Source organism: Protopterus annectens, chromosome 2.part0 (assembly GCF_019279795.1).
Source record: "Protopterus annectens isolate FY-2018-M chromosome 2.part0, PAN1.0, whole genome shotgun sequence".
Lineage (NCBI taxonomy): Eukaryota > Metazoa > Chordata > Ceratodontiformes > Protopteridae > Protopterus > Protopterus annectens.
Window position 1 is genome coordinate 1,168,729,871 of NC_056728.1, and position 20,712 is coordinate 1,168,750,582.

Below are 20,712 nucleotides of genomic sequence, written 5' to 3' on the forward strand. Positions count from 1 at the left end.
CTAAGGTGATTGTGTTGAAATAAAGAAGATGCCAGGCTGTTTCTGAGCGAAGCGCGAACAGATGCTCATGTTGATGCAGTGCTCTGTCAGTCACATAAATGTAGAATCTGAGTGGAATTAGTGGCTAATGGGCTGTCACAGAGTGAAGAGAATAAAGCTGGAATGAGAAAATAAGTTAGAAGCCATCGGGCTACCTGTAAGGAACGCCAACACTGGAAGAAAGGCACTAAAGGTTTGGAGTTCCAGAAGACTGGGAAGGGCTGTCTGAGACTTCGTTGTCAACCTGTTAGCACAAAAAATGTGGACAAAGACAAAAATAATGGTGGACAAAGCTCCCAAAATAGGAACACATTTTAAATATTGTTCTTGGAAACTTAGAAAGTTGTTAGAATAAATGGTCTTGTGTTACCATGCATTTTATAATGGACATGAAGTCTGAAACTCAAATGCCTGTCATTATTTAGTGAATTTGATCCTTACTGATTTGCCACAAAAATCCAGAAAACCACAAATTTTACAAGGAACAGACCCAGAATATGAGGCAAAAAATCTGGACATTCTGCGTAAATCTGGACAGTTGAGAGGTATGGAAAAAGTTGTACAAAGAAGACTACACTATAAACAGTGGTAAACTGAGAATACAGCCTAGACTTGTTTGAAGTGGGAGATGCTGGTAAGTCTCTGTGCTGTGCCATTTTGGATTAAAGCCATTAGGAATATCACTATTTGAAATGACTGATGCTGAAATTGTAAGCACACTTATGTGTTTTGCTTTTATGTTCAAGAACTGTGTAAGGCTCAGAGGTCTCAAAGTTAAAGCAAAATATTTATAAAGTAAATCATTACAAGTTCTGGAAATGAGCATGCCCATCAATATTTACCTATTCAAATAGGACTATGTGTGAAAGGCTAATTTACTAAAACATGTTATCGTTACAAAGAACATTTATAAAAGGGTCAACAAAGAACTGCAAAGTGTTGTGTTCAACAGCCAAGGAGCTCTAGTTCCATAAACTTATAATTGCATGTTGTCTGTTGCTACAAATGTATAGGAAAAGTTGTGAAGTGGCCAAAATGGTGGTCTGAAAAAAGTGCTAACCCTTTCCTGAAGGCAAAGTTTGCTTTTTTTTTTGCACAGAAAGATGGCTTGATATCTACACTGACCACTTTTTCTAGGTAACTATTATAAATGACTGCACTTATTTATTTATCATTTGTAAATTTGGTAAGCCAGCTGGTCTGAGGAACATTTTCACCTAATACTCAGGTAAAAGGCATATTTTACAGGGCAGCAACATTAGAAAAACACTCTGTTTATACAAGTGACACTGTAAAGAAATTATTCCATTTTAAAATTAAGTTATGGTCAAAATATAAATTATGGTAAGGATTAACACAGAATATGCTCTACTATAGCATTGACAAAAGGACATGTTTCCCAGTAAACTTGAAACACAATATGACTACCACAAGAGATACAATGAGGTCAGACAAGTATAACATCAAACACATAGCTACTGTGTGTCTCTGAAGCAGTAGCAATCACTGAATTTTGTAATATGCTGCAGCAGGTTTGCTTTGAAGTCACATAATTCTGTTTGCTCCTGAACTCCTGTGACAGAATATTCTAATTTTCAGGATCAACTTAAGTAAAACACTTTCTATCTATCTTAAGTCTAAAAAAATGGTAACAACAGTGCATTATTAAGCTTACTGAATTTAGTGGTAGGGATTTTGGTTAACTGATCACAAATGGAAACTGTTTTTCATTTGTAATTTTTTTTTTGTTTTAGGTTTTTTGGTAAGTAGATTTTTGAAATGTTGGCATTAATCACCAATGTTTCAATGCTTGTGAATTCTGATAAATCCACGTGTACTCATGCACTTACACACACACACACACACACACACACACACACACACACACACACACACACACACACACACAGGGTAGGCAGCTGCTTAGGACCCAGTGGTAGCTGGGGAGCTCTGCCATACAACAATAAAAAGTCAGAACCAACAATAAATTTAAAAAAGTCCAAATTCTCTTAAAAAAAACTCATATCTTGCCCATTGTTGTTTGGGGAACTGGTCATACAATATCGTCTATATTACATAATTGAACTTTTAAAAGTTCAAACATCATATGGTCGACACCATATGACTGAACTTTTAAAAGTTCAAAAATGTAATAAAAAAAATAACTCTAAGAAAAAACCTACCTGAATTGTTAAAGGGCAATCTTCCATTCTGCACTGTATGGAGATCTCCATTGAAACGTTAGAACATTTAAAAGTTTGATTATATGGTGTCGACCATGTGACATGTAAACTTTTAAGAGTTCGACAACGTGATATAGACCCCATACAATATGTATCAAAAAAAAATTACCAACAATGAATTTAAAAACAGCAAGTGATCTCAGAAGAACACCAAATTCCTGCTTGGCAAATACTTTGATCCAGTGAGATGAGTAGGCACATACAGAGTGAATGAAAGGCTTGGGCATATGATTTAACTTAACACTTTGGTGTCTGGATTAACTCAGATGGAGTGCTCCCAGCAAATAGGGATGAGACAGAATTTTTTTTTTCTGAATAGCCCGGGGAATGGAATTTTTTTTTGGCAGCACTAGCAGTTTTGAGATTTGTGAAAGAAATGCTTCAACATGGAAAGCAATACCAGGTAGATTTTGAATTTCTGATGTGCACGTGTGCTTGCGTTTGTGTAAAATGCACCAATTAGGGAACATTGTCTAGTTAAGTGACTTCTTCAGAGTCAAACTCTGCAGGTAGCAAAACCCTTAATTCTCTAGACCTACTGTCGGACCACCATTAACTACTTCTTCTTTTCTTTTGTTTTTTTGTAAATCATTAAGGATTAAAGTCGGACAATGTCAGTCATTGGAATTTCACAGTTTTTGTGGTTAATTAAATGCACATTGATGCAAAACTTGTTGTTCTGTAACTTTTTAATTGATTTAGATTAGTCTGCTCTAATATGTCTCCAGTTTTGCAGAACATCTCTGATTTTGCCTCATATTTATGCCCTGTCCATGTAGGGTTACCACCTATCCCAATTTTCGAGGGACAGTCCCTCTTTGGACAGCTGTGTCCTGCAAAAAATTGTAAAAATGGCAAATGTACTGAGATATTATTTTAACTATAAATACATTTTTAATTTTACTTGTTTGCAGAAACAGATGTGAAATGCAAGAGGTTGAGAGTTATGCATATATTATCAGGTGGTTAATATTCCTTATCTCATAAATATGTTTTTATTTAAACAGTGCTACACATGGCCTCATCTGATGGTATGATGCTAGTGATCTTTATACAGTTTCATGTAGATAATCCAAAGTCCATTTAATTTATTTCTTCATAACAATAAGAGGTGTACAGAGCCAAAAAAGTAGCTATTAACTGGTAATGGAGGTGAGGGGCTCTCTGTGGATGAAAAGTACAGTTGTGTACATTTACCAAAAATGTAGATGTTCGAGTGTATTCACTGTTGCAGTCATTGCATTTGGATAATCCTGCTGGCAGGTTGCCCTCAGTCAGCCTGAATTCCAAAGTCTTGGGTCCTGCGTCGGCTGCTGTCACCCCTTCCCTGACGTCAGGTTGTCAGGGGTATAAAAGAAGCAGCCAACGCCATTTTCTTCAGTTTTTCTTGCCCCAGATGTCAGGTGCCCCCTGAAAGGGTAGCCAAAATTTTTATATATATAAAAATACATGCACCAATATAAACTTTACCTTCATCTACAAGCAAATACACCACATAGGTTGTATAAATCAGAGAAGGAAAGATAAGTTCCAGCAGAAAAAAGGGGGATGGCGGGTGGGTAACCTGGACTGCAACAGTGAATACACTCGAACATCTACATTTATGGTAAGTGTACACAACTGTACTATGTTCTTCGTGTTTCACTGTTGCAGTCATTACATTTGGGTAGAGTCCCAAAGCTATGGTTGAGAGGTTGGACAGCATTAGGAGCGGCTATGAGGCTATGAGGTCCTGCAGAACTGCAGTGGCAAAGCCTGCCCTGGATTTAGAGTAGAGTGGCAGGTGATAGTGCTTTGTAAAGGTGTGCACTGAACTCCAAGTAGCCGCCTCTAAAATGTCTTTGGTTGGTACTCCGCTGAGAAAGGCTGCTGAAGTGGCTGCAGCTCTGGTTGAATGTGGCCTAATGCCCTTAGGTACTGGCTTGCCATGGTAAGAATAGCAGAAATGAAAGCAGTGACCTATCCACTTTGAAATAGTCTGCTTTGAGATAGCCTTTCCTTGTGATCCTGCAGCATATGCCACTAGTAATTGCTGTGTCTTCCTGAAAACTTTGGTTCTGTCCAAGTAGAATCTAAGCTGTCTGTGTACGTCCAATGAATGCAGAATTCTCTCCCCTTTGTTCTGTGGATTTGGATAAAAACTTGGCAGATGAATAGTTTGGTTAAGAGCCACACTGGACACCACCTTAGGCATAAATGTTGGGTTTGTCCTCAGAGAAACCCTGTCTGGATAAAACATGATAAAAGGTTCCACAGCCATGAGTGCCTGTAGCTCTGAAACTCGTCTTGCAGAAGTTATTGCTAGGAGCAGAGCTGTTTTTCAAGATAAAAACTTTATATCAGCAGTAGCAGCTGGCTCAAAAGGAGGCAGGGTGAGTTTTTCCAAGACATAGTTGAGGTCCCATGCAGGTATTGGTGATCTCCTTGGAGGCCTTAAATTTTTGGCTCCTCTGAGGTACTGCTTTAATAAAGGATGAGAAAAGATTGGTGGCTCTGTATTGTTTGTTTGTTTGTGTCTTTTGGCTTTTCCAGGTTAGGGGTCGCCACAGCTGAACTCCGGTCCGCTAATGATTGGTAGTTGATTTTTACGTGCTGAGTTACCAGCCCTGACGCACAACCTTCAATGAAGGTATGCCCATTCACGCATATCTCCACGCAGAAGACGCTCTAGCTGAGAATCGAACCGGACAGCGTCTTACTGTGAGGCGACAATGCTACCGCAGCACCACCACCACGGCTCTATATTGTAATGAGCCGAAATGGCAGAGGCATGAATTTTAATGGATGAAAAAGATAGGCCTTTGTTCGGCATCTCAGTTAAGTATTGCAACATCTGAGGAATATTTGGTAGAGCTGTATCAGTTCCCTGTGCCTGGTTCCAAGCACAGAATCTCTTCCATTTTCCAGCATAAGATCTTCTAGTACTAAGCCTTCTGGCTTCCAAAATGACATCCATCACAGCTTTACTGAGAGGTGTGTTTTGTATGATTACATTATCAAGCATGCTGCCAGGTTTAAAGTCCTGAGGTGGCTGTGCAGGATCTGATTGTTTTGCTGGGATAGTAGATGGGGTGTTTGAGATATAGTCCAAGCTGGGCATTGAGACAAGTTCCTTAGGATTAGATACCAGTACTGGAGGGGCCAGTCTGGGGCAATCAGTATCATCTTTGGCTTCTCCTGTCTGACCTTTAGGAGTACCTTGGGGAGGAGAGGCAGTGGAGGAAAGGCATATATTGATAGGTTTTTCCAGCTGAAAGATAGGGTGTCCACTTTCCATGCTTGTCTGTGATAAGTCCTTGTGCAGAATCTTTTTAGTTGGTAGTTGTGAGGGGCAGCAAAAAGATCTATGTCCAGGCATCCCCATTTCCTTGTTATCATGATGAAGACTTGTGGATCCAGCTACCCCTCGTGGGGATCCATGAGGTTTCTGCTTAGTTCGTCTGCCAGATTATTTTCCTTTCCTGGCAGGAATTGTGCCTGCAGATGTACTTGGTAAGTCAAAGCTGTGTTCCACAAGGTCATGGCTAGTCTGCAAAGGGGGTAAGAATGTGTCCCCCCCTGCTTGTTTATATACCACATGACCGTGGTGTTGTCTGTCTTTATCAGAAGTTGTCCTGGATGAAGTAGGTTCTTGAAGGCTGTCAGGGCATTTTGAACAGCTAGCATCTCTTTTTGATTGATATGTAGATGCATTTGGTTTGAGGACCATGTGCCCTGAATGCATTTTCCTGCCATGTGGGCCCCCCATGCATAATTTGTTACATCCGCTGTTAGTGTCTGCCAGACTGGGGGTCTGGTGACAAGCCTTCGCCCACCATCGAAACTCCTGTTGCAGGCAGGGAATGAGCGTAATCATTGTTTCCAGGCTGTGGCAGTGTTGAGTCCAAACACTTTTTAGGTACCATTGAAGTTTCCCCATATGCAGTCTTGCATATGGAATTAGTAGGATGCAGGATGCCATGAAGCCCAAAGCTTGCAGAATTTTTCTTGCAGATAACTGGGCCTTTGTTGCCAACATTTTGAAATAGGTAGTCAGTTGCCTTTGTTTGTCTGGTGTGAGATAAGTCATCTGGGCAGTTGTATTTAAGCTTGCACCCAGGAATATTATCTCTTGAGAGGGTACTAGTTTTGATTTCTTTTCGTTGACTGTGTACCCTAGGCATGTTAGAAGTATTTTCACAAATGCCAGATGCTGTAGAAGAATGTCCTTATTCCTGCTTGAATTAGACAGTCGTCCAAGTAAGGATATATTTCTATTCCTCTTTGTCTGCAGAATGCAATTACTGGTGCCAGGCACTTTGTAAAGACCCTGGGTGGAGTAGATAAGCCAAAGGGCAGTGCAGAGAATTGGTACTGCATTGAACCAGCCTTGAATCTGAGGTATCTTCTGCATGATTGTCTGATTGGGACATGCGGGTATGCCTCTTTTAGGTCTAAACTCACAAGCCAAGCGTTCTTGCCCAGCATGGGCAGAAGCTGCTGCAAAGTCAACATTTTGAATTTTGGTATATCCAGGAATGTGTTCAGGATAGATAGGTCCAGTATTGGTCTCCAGGCCTTGTCCTTTCTGGGTACCAGGAACAGTCTTGAGTAAAATCCTTGTCCCTGCTCTTGCTCTGGTACTTGTTGAATGGCCCCCATGTCCATGAGGGATGAGACTTGTTTTTGTGTCTCTGCCCATTGATTTTTTGGCAGATCTGGCCAGCTGTTTGCCTTTGGCAGGGTATGGAAATGGAACTTGTAGCCTTGTAACATTATATTTAGAACCTACTTGTCTTGGGTTATAATGTGCCAATTTTGAGAAAAAAAGTGCTAATTTTTCCCCTAAGGGTGCTGCCAAGAGATAAGTGCTTGGTGCAGGCAGGGGGAAGTCATTGGGACTGTTTCCTGTATGGTTGTGATTTGTCTTCTCCAACATGGGAGGTAGAAGCACCCCATTGCTTTGAACTGTATGAACCTTGTGCCTGGGATCTGCCTCTAGGGCATCTGGATCTGCCCTTTGAGGTCTGTCTGACACAGGAAAGGACCAATTCTTTGTAGGCCAGTGTCTACTAAACCTAGGTGGCTGTACTTGTAAAAAATCTTTGACAGTTTGCATAGATTTAGCTTTGTCCTCCATTTTCTTTAACACCTCCTCTGCCTTAACACCATACAAAGTATCATGTTGCAAAGGTGCATCTAATAATTTAACTTTGACATGATCAGGCAGATCTTGTTCCTTTACCCAAGCATGCCCCCTAATTACAGAACCTGCAACTGCGGCCCTGCAGGAGGCTTCCAAAGAATCAAAACCACATTGCAAAATATGCTTTCCAACTCGTTCAGCTGCATGCAATAAATCCTGCATTTCCTTGTTTTCTGCACATTCGGAGTTTAACAACATTTTCTGTTTAAGCAATGCCATGACATGTTGCTGATATTTGAGCATACGAAACTGACAGTTTTATAGCCATATGAAACTGACAGACTTATAGCCAAGGTAGCAAATGTGTAAACCTTTTTCCCCCATCTATCCAGTGCCCTAGAATCTCTGTCAGAGGGGGTAGGGTTTTTTGCTGCAGAAGCCCTAACTCCTTTGGAACCCTGTGAAATAGTTTCTGGGTCTGCAGAAGGGTTTTTAAAAAGGAATTTATGAGAGTTAGGAACCCTGTAATATCTGTCAGGCTTAACAGGAGCTGGAGGTAAGGAGTCAGGGGTAAGACTAGACTCCGAAAACACATAAGCTACAATGTCTAACACAGGTGGAATGGCTAGAGGCCTGTGTTGAGGTAGTAAAAGGAAATCCATGAGCCTCTTTTTAGATTCTGAAAAATCTTGGCTCTCCCAGTGGAAATGCTCCCTCATGGTATGCAAGGTTTCCCCAAAAGAATAGTCCTCTGGAGGAGAAGTTGAAGGTATAGATTCTTCAGCATCAGACTCCTCAGAGGGGGGAAGAGAATATTCCTGATCAGAAGAGGAATCAGAAGAAATAGAAACCTGATCTGAAGATTCATAGTCAGTCTCTTGCCTAGGTCTCTTATCAGGAGGGGGATGAGAACTCCTGATCAAAATAATCAAGTCTTCGGCCATTTTGAGCATCTGTTTTTTGGGCATAGAGGCCTGTCCACATGGCTCTTAAGTTTGTTTCTTTGCTTTAGAAGGTGCTTTAGTCTTTGCCTTTGAAGCTGAAGTCTGTTTAATGTAAAGATGTTTAGGTCTGAAAACACCCTCACAAGCCGGTGCCTGCTCAGCGGCTCCAGACCCATCTGAGGGAATAGTATCCGAGGCTCCAATACCTTGAGTTTCCAGCAACATGGCTGACTCCACATGGGAGTCGGTAGCGGCCTGCGACTCTAAAGTAGCAGGCATCAGGGGCTGCGAAAGCGCCTCACTGAGAACCGGCAAACCAGCAACTGGCTTAGGAGAAGCTTTGTCGTCGGTTTTGGACCTCGGTTGTTTATCTCTCTATTTTTCTTTGCATTTTTTGTGAACTCCGGTAGTCGGATGGCTATCCGATGACATTTCTTGACAATTAAACTGGCATCCAAAATAATTTAAAGCAAAAGCATACTGATGCTTAATAGTGCGTTGGTTAAATCTAGCACAAAACCGACGACCAGAAACGTTGTGATCAAGGCCTAGGCAAGGAATACAGTAAGAATGAAAGTCCTTATGAGGTATTTGCTTTCCACAAGAAATACAATTATTTACTTTTTCTGACATCGGTCTGGAGCAAGAAAAAAGTTTCCCCAGTGGGGTACTTAGCTTTATTGAAGACTTCAGATCTGAAATTTGAACACAAAAATCTCAGGAGTCGGCCGACCGGCACTTGAGAACTGCTTCTGCTTCGGGAACTGCGCGGCAAGAAAGACTGAAGAAAATGGCGTCGGCTGCTTCTTTTATACCCCTGACGACCTGACGTCAGGGAAGGGGTGACAGCAGCCGACGTGGGACCCGAGACTTTGGAATTTAGGCTGACTGAGGGCAACCTGCCAGCAGGATTACCCAAATGTAATGACTGCAACAGTGAAACACGAAGAACATGTACCTTATGCTCTTATCATCTGGTCTCTAATCTGGCTTTGCAGGTCTAGTGTGTGTGTGTGTGTGTGTGTGTGTGTGTGTGTGTGTGTGTGTGTGTCTGTGGGGGTTGAATTAAACTGGAATACTTTGTCTACTGTGTGTTTATAGGAAAACAAATATGGGATATATGACTGGTGATTTTTTTGACACATTGATAAAAATGATTGACCCTGCTGAAGTGATAAAATTAAAAAGTCATTAGCCTTTGTAGGACTCGTGCGTTTGTGAAAAGCAAATTGGATTACTTTACAATGGGCATTTTTTTACAATCAGACATGTAAGGTGTACATAGTCAATAAAGTAGCCATAATTGCTGAGTATGAATTTTGGTGAATTATAACTGCAGCAGTCTGAGTAGCCTTTTATGGCCGAAATATTCTGAAATGAGTGTTTATTATTATGATTCATAGATTTTGTTTTACACTTACTGGAGAAAAATGTTCAAAACAACAAATTTAAAACACTCTAAAAATGTTGCTGTATTAAACAAGAAATATAATTTAAAACAATCTGGAAGGTGACTCAAAGAACGCATGCTTTTTATGCATAGTCCTAAAAATGTATAAAGCAGGCCCATTGTCCAAAAACAGTCCAGGCCCAAGGTACACTTAATCCACTGCTGACCAAATGCATTTTCAATGATTGTTAGTTTCTAGGGAAAAGAACTTTATTGTTGCTCATGCTAAGTCTGGTTTCAATGTAAGACTGTTTTGTTTGGCTACAGCAAATGGCCATTTGTGTTTGTGCTATAAAATTTGAAATAAAAGCTGTTGAATCAAATGCAAACCATTGTACAAGAAGAAAATAGTATGCACACACTGACAAGTTTGAAAAGTATTTATGGTAATTGGGGAGAGACAGCCAAGAAAGGGAAACTGAAAAGGCTGGGAGGGGTCCTGGATTACTACCCAGCCTAGGTCTCCATTTGACCATGACCCAGCTCTTCTCATACATTACTTTGAGGAATTATTAACTCAAAAAACATGTATTTTATCAGTTTGCCACCCTTTAAAACATAATTTACTCAAGGAACAAAATAACGCATATCTGGGTTAGTATCACAGAATCTAATCAACAAGGTTAGCACTTTTGTTCTGTCAGGGTAAGGAACTACTTCCAGCATTCTTTTGTTCCTATGGATTTTTGGTGTGTTGATTTTTACTTTTTTTATTGCACTTGAAATAAAGATGTTCTTCCAGAGCAACTCATGAAGCATTCTTAAAAAATGTTGAAGTGGTTTAGAGAAGAACGTTTCTATCTCACTTAGACTCTCAATCTTTTCTTTAACAATTTAGGCTGTCAGCTTTCCTGAAATACTAAACAATTTCACTTTCTTTCTCCCTTCACCTTTGAATTTAGCAAGTATCATTCTGAGCTTTCTGTCCTAAACATTTCTTCTGAGCCTCCCAGCTCTGACTTACTTTTGAGATGCTGATAAGCCTTGTCTTATTTCTCTCTCTCTCTCTCTGTCCCCCATGTCTCCCCCTCTGTCTTTTGGCATTGCCTCTTTTTACTTGGTAGACCAATATCTGTCTGTCTTCTATCCTTAATTTTTTGCAAGAAGGAAGCATGGCTTCCTTCATTTGAGCATGTGTGTGTGCAATCCCCTTCCCAAAATCCCCAAAACCCCCAACTCCACACACCCTACAATAATCACTAGGGGACATTGTATCACATAATTCCATTCAGCTCAGACCTTCAGATATAAGTGACATCAGCTGGCCAGATCGCTCTATAGCTGGCCTACAACCAAAATGGCACAGGGGTATTTTTTTCCTTAGGCATCCTTTCTCTTGGGATAATTTCTGGCAAAATGTGCAACTTGGGAACAGATACATCACTGCAGTCACATCATTTCCATTGACTGTACATGCTTTTCTGAGTCACCAGTTTGGACAAAGCATTCACTTTCTGTTGCATCTCTTTTATCAGTAGGGGCAAAACACATTTTGATTCTGTTATTAATTTTCACTTCCAAAGTAGTACATGAATCAATGACAAACCTCAGCTATTAACTTGTTCTAAACCAAAGGGTCTGACTTGTAGTGTGTCGTCTTTTTCTTTTGCTGACCTTGCTCTAGATTTTGTACTGGTACATATTCTGGCTAAAATGTTTGCTGTTTAGTTCTTTCTTTTGCAGTTTAAAGCTTAGGTATGTATTTGTATTGCCCACTTCAAACAGGAGTTGTATGCATGGCATTTTCCCACTTTCTTACATATAAGGGCAGTTTCTATGATATCAGACTGTTTGCAACTCCTATAATTTTGCTCTACAAGCCATATCTCTGTTGCTGCCTCAGTTTCTGGGTTCTCATTCAGATGGAGACTTTCCTTTTTTTGTTGCTGAAAGGTAAGATAGCCTCAATTCTCTTTGTTCCATTTACCCTTTTTATGTTGAGACTTTGATATCTGGCAGATACTGGATACCTATATCAAACAGTTTTTTTTTTCTTTTTATTTTTTTGGTTTAGAATTCCCAGCTGAACTATATTCAGCATTAGGTGTATCTGCAACATTCTGTACAATTCTAGTTTATGTTATTTTTTTCACTGCAGCTTCAGGTTTTGTGTTTGCTCTTTGTTTACAACTCGCACAATTTTTTATTTGTTTATTTGACATTTGTTGACCGGGTTAGTCAAGCCAGGCTAGAAGCCCATTTTCAGTGGAGACTCAAGGAGAAAAGCTCCGATAGAGGCACTTTACAGTAAAAATTATTGCAAGCACATTTTACATAAGTTCCAGAGATACAGCGTTATAATATGTAATTTCATGAAATACAAGAGGAGTATAGTACAGTAGCATGAAATAACAAAAAACAAAATAATAACTTTTTTTTGTTATTACATGGTCAAAGTAATGCAGTTGGATTTCCCAAGGATTTCACAGAGACGAGAGGAGTGTGCAGAGGGACAATAGTATGTACCTAAGTATATTTGATATAGCAGTAAAGCCTAAGGGTTTGTACTCAGAGAGGAACTAAAGTTAGGGGAAGAAAAGAATTAGAAGGTATTGTAGATGGAAGTTCTGTGAAGAAAAGGGTGAAAAAAACATGAAGTAGTCTAGTGGATTAGGTAGGCGCCTGACAGGGACAAGTCTTAGTGTTAAGTAAATGACGTTTTAGTTCCTTTTAGAAGTGTTTAGGGTGAGGAATAGATCTTATGTGGATGGGTAGTTTGTTTCACCCTTGGGCTACGGTGGATTTGTAGAACAATTTGCATATGGTTTTGTTGGGTTGGTAGATATCCAGGAGTAATTGGTTGGAGGTGCATTGGGTACGTGTAGGGGTGTAAGAGGATACCAGAGTGGAGAGGGGTGGGCAGGTGGTTGGTTTATATACAATACCGTGTGTGATTTGTAACTGTGAGAGTAAGAGTTGTTGAGAGAATTCTGGTCATTTGAGAGCATTAACTGGAAGGCAGGGGTGGGAGCTGTGATGAGAGTTGGTGGCAAATCTAGCTACCTTGTGGTAGGTTTGTTGGAGTTTGGACATGGTTGTAGCTTGTATGTTAGTAAGGACTGGGGTGGCATAGAGGAGGGAGGGAAGGAGCCTGATCCAGGGAGAGTCTGACATTGAGAGTTAGAAATTTTATATTATGGTAGAGAAGACCTATTTTTTTGTGTTTTTTATGCTTTGCAGGATATGCAAGTTAAATTTGAGTTCATCATCTATGATGGTACCTAGGAGCTTAGTATGGGGTTCAAGTACTATGATGGTTTTATTGGAGGATGTGATGACAAAGGTTGATTTATACAGAGAGAGAGAGAGAGAGAGAGAGAGAGAGAGAGAGAGGGAGTGGAAGAAAAAGCAGCTATTTTGTTTTATTTGGGGGTTTAAGATGAGTTGGTTATCATACAGCCATTTTTCAGTGGATAGCAAGCCATCTTGAGTCTGTGTGTGGAGATCTGAGATATTATTGGAGATGGAGATGATAACTGAATTGTCAGCATATTGTATTAGGAAGGATAGTTTACAGGATGTGTGAAGATCATTTGTGAAGATGTTAAACAGAAGGGGGCCCAGAATAGAGCCTTGGGGTATACCAGATGTGATGGGAAGAGAGGGGGAGCAGGAAGAGAGACATCTGACAGACTGTTGCCTATTGGATAGGTAACTAGTGAACCACTGAAGTGAAGGAGGGTAGAGATTAAGGTTGGCACATTTAGACAGAAGAATAAGGTGAGACACAGTGTCAAAGGCTTTGGAGAGGTCAAGGAAAAGATAGGATATGAGTTGATTGTTATCTCTGGCCTCTTCAACTTTATGGGTAAAAGAAAGGAGGGCAGTAGTTGTGCTATAGTCTGGTCTTTAGTATGTCTGTTTTTTTTTGTTTCTATGGCTTTCAGACTCTGAATGTTCTCCATATTAGTTACTTCTCTTACTTTCCGAAGGTCAGTGTGACTGTCTTCCTTCTGGATGAGGGAATTATTTTCCTTTTGCAGGTTTATTACAGCACTGTGACCTTCATGTATGAGCTGTGCCACAAATACTTTTTTATGGAACAATACCATGTGTACTGGTAGTATTGCAAAATTAAAATTAAATGGAAAAAGTCTTACTATTTCTTGAGAAATGGAAGGCACAGTAATTTAACATTTGTTTACTGGAAAAGTCCAACTGGGACAGAGCCAATTTTCAGCAGAGGTCCAGGGGGAAAGGCTTCAGACACATGTCTTTCGAATGTTGGAGGAAACCCATATGAATGCAGGGAGGACCTGCAGACTTCACACAGAAGGCACCCCAGCGACAACGCTAACTGATGCATCACTGCTCATGAGCTATTTCTTAACAGAGGTGAAAACAAAGTTGCCATAGAACAATAAATTATTTTTTCAGATAGCTTTTTTACATTTGGAGAGTCTCACTTGATTTAAACATATAATCTATAAAAGTCGGCACAAAAATAAATAGTACAGATTTAATGATATAGATAAAACTCATTATCTTATACAATGTGACAAGAAATACACATTTATTAAGATTAAAAGGAAAATCATTAATAAGTATAAGTCCAAATCAGCTCCATGATATATCACCCTAAAAGAAGTTAGTCTAAATCATATCCGAAGGTAGCTTGAGCTAAATGCTTATTGCTTTCTGTCTCTTGTACACTTAATGTAATTTGATCTCACTGCAGCATCAAAGCAAACAGTGGACTGTGTTAGCTAATATGAAGTCCAACTCTCCTTATATTACTGAAGTACTGCATAATTACTGAAGTTATCAATGAAGGTGCCTTAAGCCTTGATAACTGTAAGGCAACATAAGTAACTACAATGTGGGTAAATGGAAGTGTGCCTTCAAAGCAGCTTCTGCTTGAAATGAAACATTACCTGTGAACCTGAAACAATCAAAATGTATAGCTAGAAAGTAGATAGTGTACAACCTTTCTAAGGCTGAAATCTATAAATTCATAGTTATTCATATAGGAGTACAACATTTCTTCTCAAAGGTGTTGATTTTTATCACTCATAGCAGGCAGCTTATCTTACCTCCAAAAAAACTTCCTTTTAGTATACGCCCCACTATCATATGGAATGGATGGACAGCGATAGTTCCAACTGTAGCCACGCCAACAACTACACAGGTTCCGCCTCCTAAACGACAACAGTCTAGTGCTGATTTCTTTAAAGCAAGAACAAAACATGAGGTATTTCTTAACAGAGCTGAAAACAAAGTTGTCATAGAACAGTTAATTATTTTTCAGATATCTTTCTTACATTTGGAGAGTCTCGATTTAAACACATAATCTATAAAAGCACAAAATAAATAGTACAGATTTAATGATGTAGATAAAACTCAGTAGATTGTGCATAAAATCAAGTAAAATATAACTAAATCCATACACATCATGTTAAGCAAAATATTAGCATGTGGTACAGCAACCTAACCTATGGCAACAGGCTGTATTGTGGGAGGGGGCATGTCAGAACCAATCAATTTTAGGGCCATCAACCTAGCCAGTTACTCTGTATAAAATCACAGAAAAATTTATAATGTAGTTTACCCAGAATGACATGAGAACCTACTTATGTTAGCTGGGGAACAGATATGGAACCATATATATTTGTTAAGGGGAAATCTTTCCTTTTTGAATCTTTTCTCATTCTTTAAAAAGTTAAGAACAGCAGATTTTGAAGGGGTTGGCAGTGTATACTGCTTATTTTGATTCTTCAAAGTCTTTTGATTTTATTTCACATAAAGCAATAACTGTGAAATCAAATTTTATATATATATATATATATATATATATATATATATATAAATAAAATAGATATAGACATATATGTGTATTATATATATATATATATATATATATATATCTGGATTACCTACAGTTGCTTGAGTTATCAGAAGATCAACACTCATATAATCAAGACGTAAACACTGGAAAGTTGTAAAACACGAAACTCCGTAGCACCAAAACTTGTAATGCTGAAATACCTACTGTGCATGTCAGAAAGGACTCTGATGACTGCAGACCGCACTGCAGTCATAAGAACAGATTCCACAGTTAGACCCAGCACTAAAAACAAAAATGTAACTACATCAATAGTTTTGTAGGGGGGCAAGCCTCCTGCACCATCCACACCTCCTGCTAATTAAATATACCAACTCCAAAATCACACTACAGTGGGGAAAAGTGTAAATTTCCCAGTCCTCACTGTACTGCAAGTGCGAACTCTATTCCATTAGTTTTCCATATCATATCATATCAACAGGCCAGGAATCAGCAGATGAAGTAGTCACTGAAGCAAAGGTTCACATATGGATGTAGTTAGATGAGGCTACATAGAATGACATTTAGATGGCTTCAGAGAAGTTATGGCAAAACATCAGTGACTCAGAACAGGAAAGCAGGATATTACCTCAACTATTCTTTGAATGTGACTCTGAACACCACACAAAAGAACTTTATTAACATAACAAACATGTTTTCACTGATGCTTCTTCAGGTAGTACCTGACTTAGCATCAGTGAAAGTACATTTGTTGTGTTAATAAAATCCTTTTGCATGGGGTTCAGAACCATGCTTTTGGATTAATCATATAGTTGCTGCTTCATAATGAACTTTGTCCAGTGTGTCCTCCTTTTTAAATATAGGACAAAGGTCTCAATTCATTGAACATTCTGTATTTTCATCCTCCTGTATGGTGATAAGTTTTGGGTAAGTGACTCAGTAGATGAGATCACAATCAAATGAGATTCCTTTACAGAGTATTTAGGCCGTCCATGGTAGTTAGGAGTTCAGCAACCTGGTGGATTCTCAGTGTACCATGTATATAACACTCAAGTAAGATGTTTTTTAGTATCTTCTAAGTATATACCCTGGGTAATTCCCATAAGAACTGTTCAAAAGCATAGCCCACTGGAGAACACTCCTGGGGAAGACTGACACAGACACAGTATACATAAGAGGAATTGTATTTCTTCAATTTTTCAGCTTGATTTAGAACATCCAGGGATCCTAAGGGATGAGCAGGAGACTGGTGCTTTGGGTAGGGAAACTTAGTCTACTTGTTCAGTTTGCTAGCACCTCAGTTGCTGCTAGGACATATGGCTGAGAAAATGGATGGATGGATGGATGGATGGATGGATGGATGGATGGATGGATGGATGGATGGATGGATGGACAGCCAAATCATTTATGGTCAGCATAATTTGAAGGTAATCAGAGAGCAAAAAGGGGCAGAGTGAGCAGGAAGGGAAACTTCAGATTAACAAACTGGGGAATGGTTAAGCCTAGAAGCAAAGATACTGAATTAATCCTCCATTCATGAAAACTAGAGATAAAACATGAAATAGATCCACAGTTGCTACTTGTATAAAGACCAAATCAGCCACAGTTCCATGATACCAGTCTAAATCCATGATCCACCACACCAGTTGCTGCAAGCCACAAGTTACTATGGTCATAGATAAATTAGTTACAAATTGCAGATTCATCTGCATTGACACAGATCAGTTTTGAGAAGCTGTCATCTGAGAAGTTTAGCATGTACCTTACGAATTCCCTAAAGTTACCACATTCCTGAATGCTGAGTTTGTTTGTGTCTTTCGGCTTTTCCCGGTTAGGGGTCGCCACAGCGGAACTCCAGTCCGCTAATGATTGGCAGTTGATTTTTACATACCGGCTTGCCAGGCCTGATGCACAACCTTCAACGAAGGTACACCCATTCACGCATGTCTCCACGCAGAAGACGCTCTAGCTGAGAATCGAACCGGACAGCGTCTTACTGTGAGGCGACAACGCTACCGCAGCACCACCACCAAGGATAAATCCCTGAATGCTGAGTATGTGATTAAAACCATGCACTGGCTTGCCTGTCTAAACCTCATACATAGTCTTTTAAATGAATGCTACAATTTTGTGGGTAAACGAGACCAGAGTGCATAGTAAATTGCAAATAGTGCTCCAATACTTTTTCTTCCATATGCAAGACACTACTGAAAAATGTCAGTAACCACTCTGTCAAGATGGCAACCTTTGTTCAGTTGCATAAGTAGCTATACCATCAATGTCAGACACAGTTCATTATACATATTTCGGCATCCTGATGAAATTCTTGGAAAAGGTTGTCAACACCAGGCTAACATGTTTTTTTTTTAATTGTATTTATCCTTTGTTGACCATGTTACTTCCTCTATGCTAGTAACCTGTTTTCAGGGGTGACCCAATATGGTATTATTCTACTTGGGGAAATTTGGCCAGGGCATCAGGGAATGCCCCTTACTCTTTTTGATATGGGATCTTTTACAGCCACCTGAGGTACCACCGATTAAAGCAAATGGGGCTTTGGTTAAATATCTCATCTGAATAATGGCCCACTCAGGAGTGCAGCACCCCCCCTCCATAATGCTGTGTCAGCTATTTGAAAACTAGGATGCTTATTGAGCCTTGGTGGTGTCCCAGTATTGTTTCTGTGTTGTACTAGCTATTACAACTGTACTGATGAAAGCAACAGATCATGTCTGGCCAGCACTAGACCAGGATGTGTCTACTGGGACTAATTTGACTTGTAGCAAAGGCAAAATATACAGTCTTTAAACAAATGCATTTCTATCACATAATCATTTCCCTTGCTGGTTTAATGATTATCCAAATAGCAGCCTTTAAATGATAAAATGGGAATCATCCTCATTCTTGGCATTACCTTTCAGAATACCAGAAAACTTGTTGTGACAAAATGAAAACTTGTTAGCTCCAAACCTACTGAAAAGTGATTGTCTGACTGCACATTTCTCCACTATGTCTTTCTCTACAAAACAGGAAAATGGAGTATGGTATATGTATACTAGAATGTATACATATAGGTGTGTTAGATGACTAAAGAAATGTTAGATGTGTACATTCAACAAAAACCTCTACTGAATGATCTAAATGAAGGATAATATATCCTACTAATCCCAGCATCAGTAACTCCCTTTGTAGACAGTTTTACCCTTTATTTTGCTTAAATGATCATGTGTGGCATTCTTTTACTCTAAAAGAAAGATACATTGTAAACATTCAGCAGAATTTTTTTTGCTGTTAGGTAGTTAGCTCCATTGCCATAGAGGGATAAAGACCTGACTGTGATCCCAACAGCCTGAGTTTAATTAGCAGCTTGGGCACTTGCCGGAAATGATGTAGAAGGCTAAGAAGGATTATGAGACATTATCTGTGCAGGTATGTCAGGAAAGGATGGGTGTGGGGATGTGGCAGGGGGTACCAGTGGTGAAACTGGCATTGGCACTAACCCCTTTTTTCCCATTTTGTACTTGGGGTTGGGGTGTCACATCAACACTGAGCATCACCTGGAGCCAATGATCAAACCACCAGTTGGCTAGCCAGAACTATGATAAGAGGCAGCACTGTAGTTGTTGGGCTAGTAAAGAGGAATAGGTCACACAACATCCCTTGCAGCTTCATTGCATGCTTGTGTACATGATATCAGCCCAGCCTGGCACAGATTGATGGCTCCAGCTTGTCCACTCCACTCTTCCTTGCTGTGAGGGGTGCATTCACAGCTCATTGAGCATGAAGTCTTCCTATCCAGAGTGAAAACACCCACTTTGCAAAGGAATACATCTGGGGTCCCTCCCCAAGACTCAATGACTCAGGGGAGAGTAACTGCTATGGGGGAACTAGGGATCTGAATTTAGTGGTAGCTGGCAAAAAAAGTTTGAAATATTTCTTACTGTTTCTTAGATACTAGCTAGCAATATGAGGTCTGCCATCAACAGCTGTGCTGGAGACAGTCCCCCAGATTGCTGACAGAAAATCATTTGAATTTTCCAATTTGTCAGACTTTCTGCTGAGACTTTAAACAATTGGCCCATTCATTCCATTTGACCTTTGCTCTGTGGATTACCTGGTACTTAAGGTATCATTCTCACTGACTCACAAATCTATGTACTCCTTGGTGCACAAACTAAGGATCATTTCAGGCTTTCTCTGATGACACATAGGCTTACATATGGCATAATTCTTCTGAGTATTTTCTCACTTTGCTACATCTGTTCTCCTACTGTCAGTCACCTCATTTATTTATTTATTGAACATTTGTTTACCGTGAAAGTTCGACTTGGAATGCAACAATTTTCAGTGGAGGCCCGGAGAGAAACACTTTTCAGATGCATACATTTGTAATGTGGGAGGAAACTGGAGCACCCGGAGGAAACACACATGAATGCAGGGAGGACATGCAGACTCCATACAGAAGGCATCCCAAATGAGAACTGAACTGGAGAACCTCTTGCTGTGAGGTGACAGTGCAAACCACTGCACCACTCCACCACCCTTACACTTTTGTCAGTTATGGTCTGGAAGAAATATTTTGTTTTTTTTCCTTGCAAGCCTTTCAGACTGTCTGTTTTAGACTCTGTGTGTGGCATTAGAATTACCTTCTAGTTTTCTGCTGTAATCTCTTATTAGTTATTTGACAGGCCTCTTACTGTATCACTTAAACAAACTGAGAACTATTGTTCTTCTCCCATGTGGATGTAAATTATCACCCAGATATATACCCTTCTGTGTTCAGATAATTCCTCAGTATCCATTCCACTGAACTCTTTCTCTTAGCATTATTCCTTCTGCCATAAGTTATAGTGGACTATAGCAACCGGTCAGTTCTTGTCAAACAATATTCTACATCACCTGACACTTTGTACAATGTCCACTTGTGTGAAATGGACAATTACAGTGCACATCTGACACAAGTGCCACGTCTTCTAAAAACAGAGGTGGCTAACTTCACGGCACTCATGCAAATGGAGAATAGTTGCATGACTGCCGAATCATACACCGATGCACTGTATGAACACGTACACAAATGCATGGATCTCGCCATACCCAATAGAACCAAGATGCTCTCCTTCAAATAAAGG

The 20,712-nt window shown here is 39.8% G+C and overlaps 1 protein-coding gene across 1 annotated transcript in view; it reads right to left on the reverse strand.

Moving 5' to 3' along the window:
- Positions 1-20,712, reverse strand: part of LOC122793403 (alcohol dehydrogenase class-3-like) — a 279,913-nt gene that overhangs the window by 32,431 nt on the left and 226,770 nt on the right. The window contains exon 7 of the mRNA XM_044061378.1: positions 14,835-14,967. Within this exon, the coding sequence (XP_043917313.1) occupies positions 14,835-14,967 (133 nt within the window). The remainder of the gene's footprint in view (positions 1-14,834; positions 14,968-20,712) is intronic.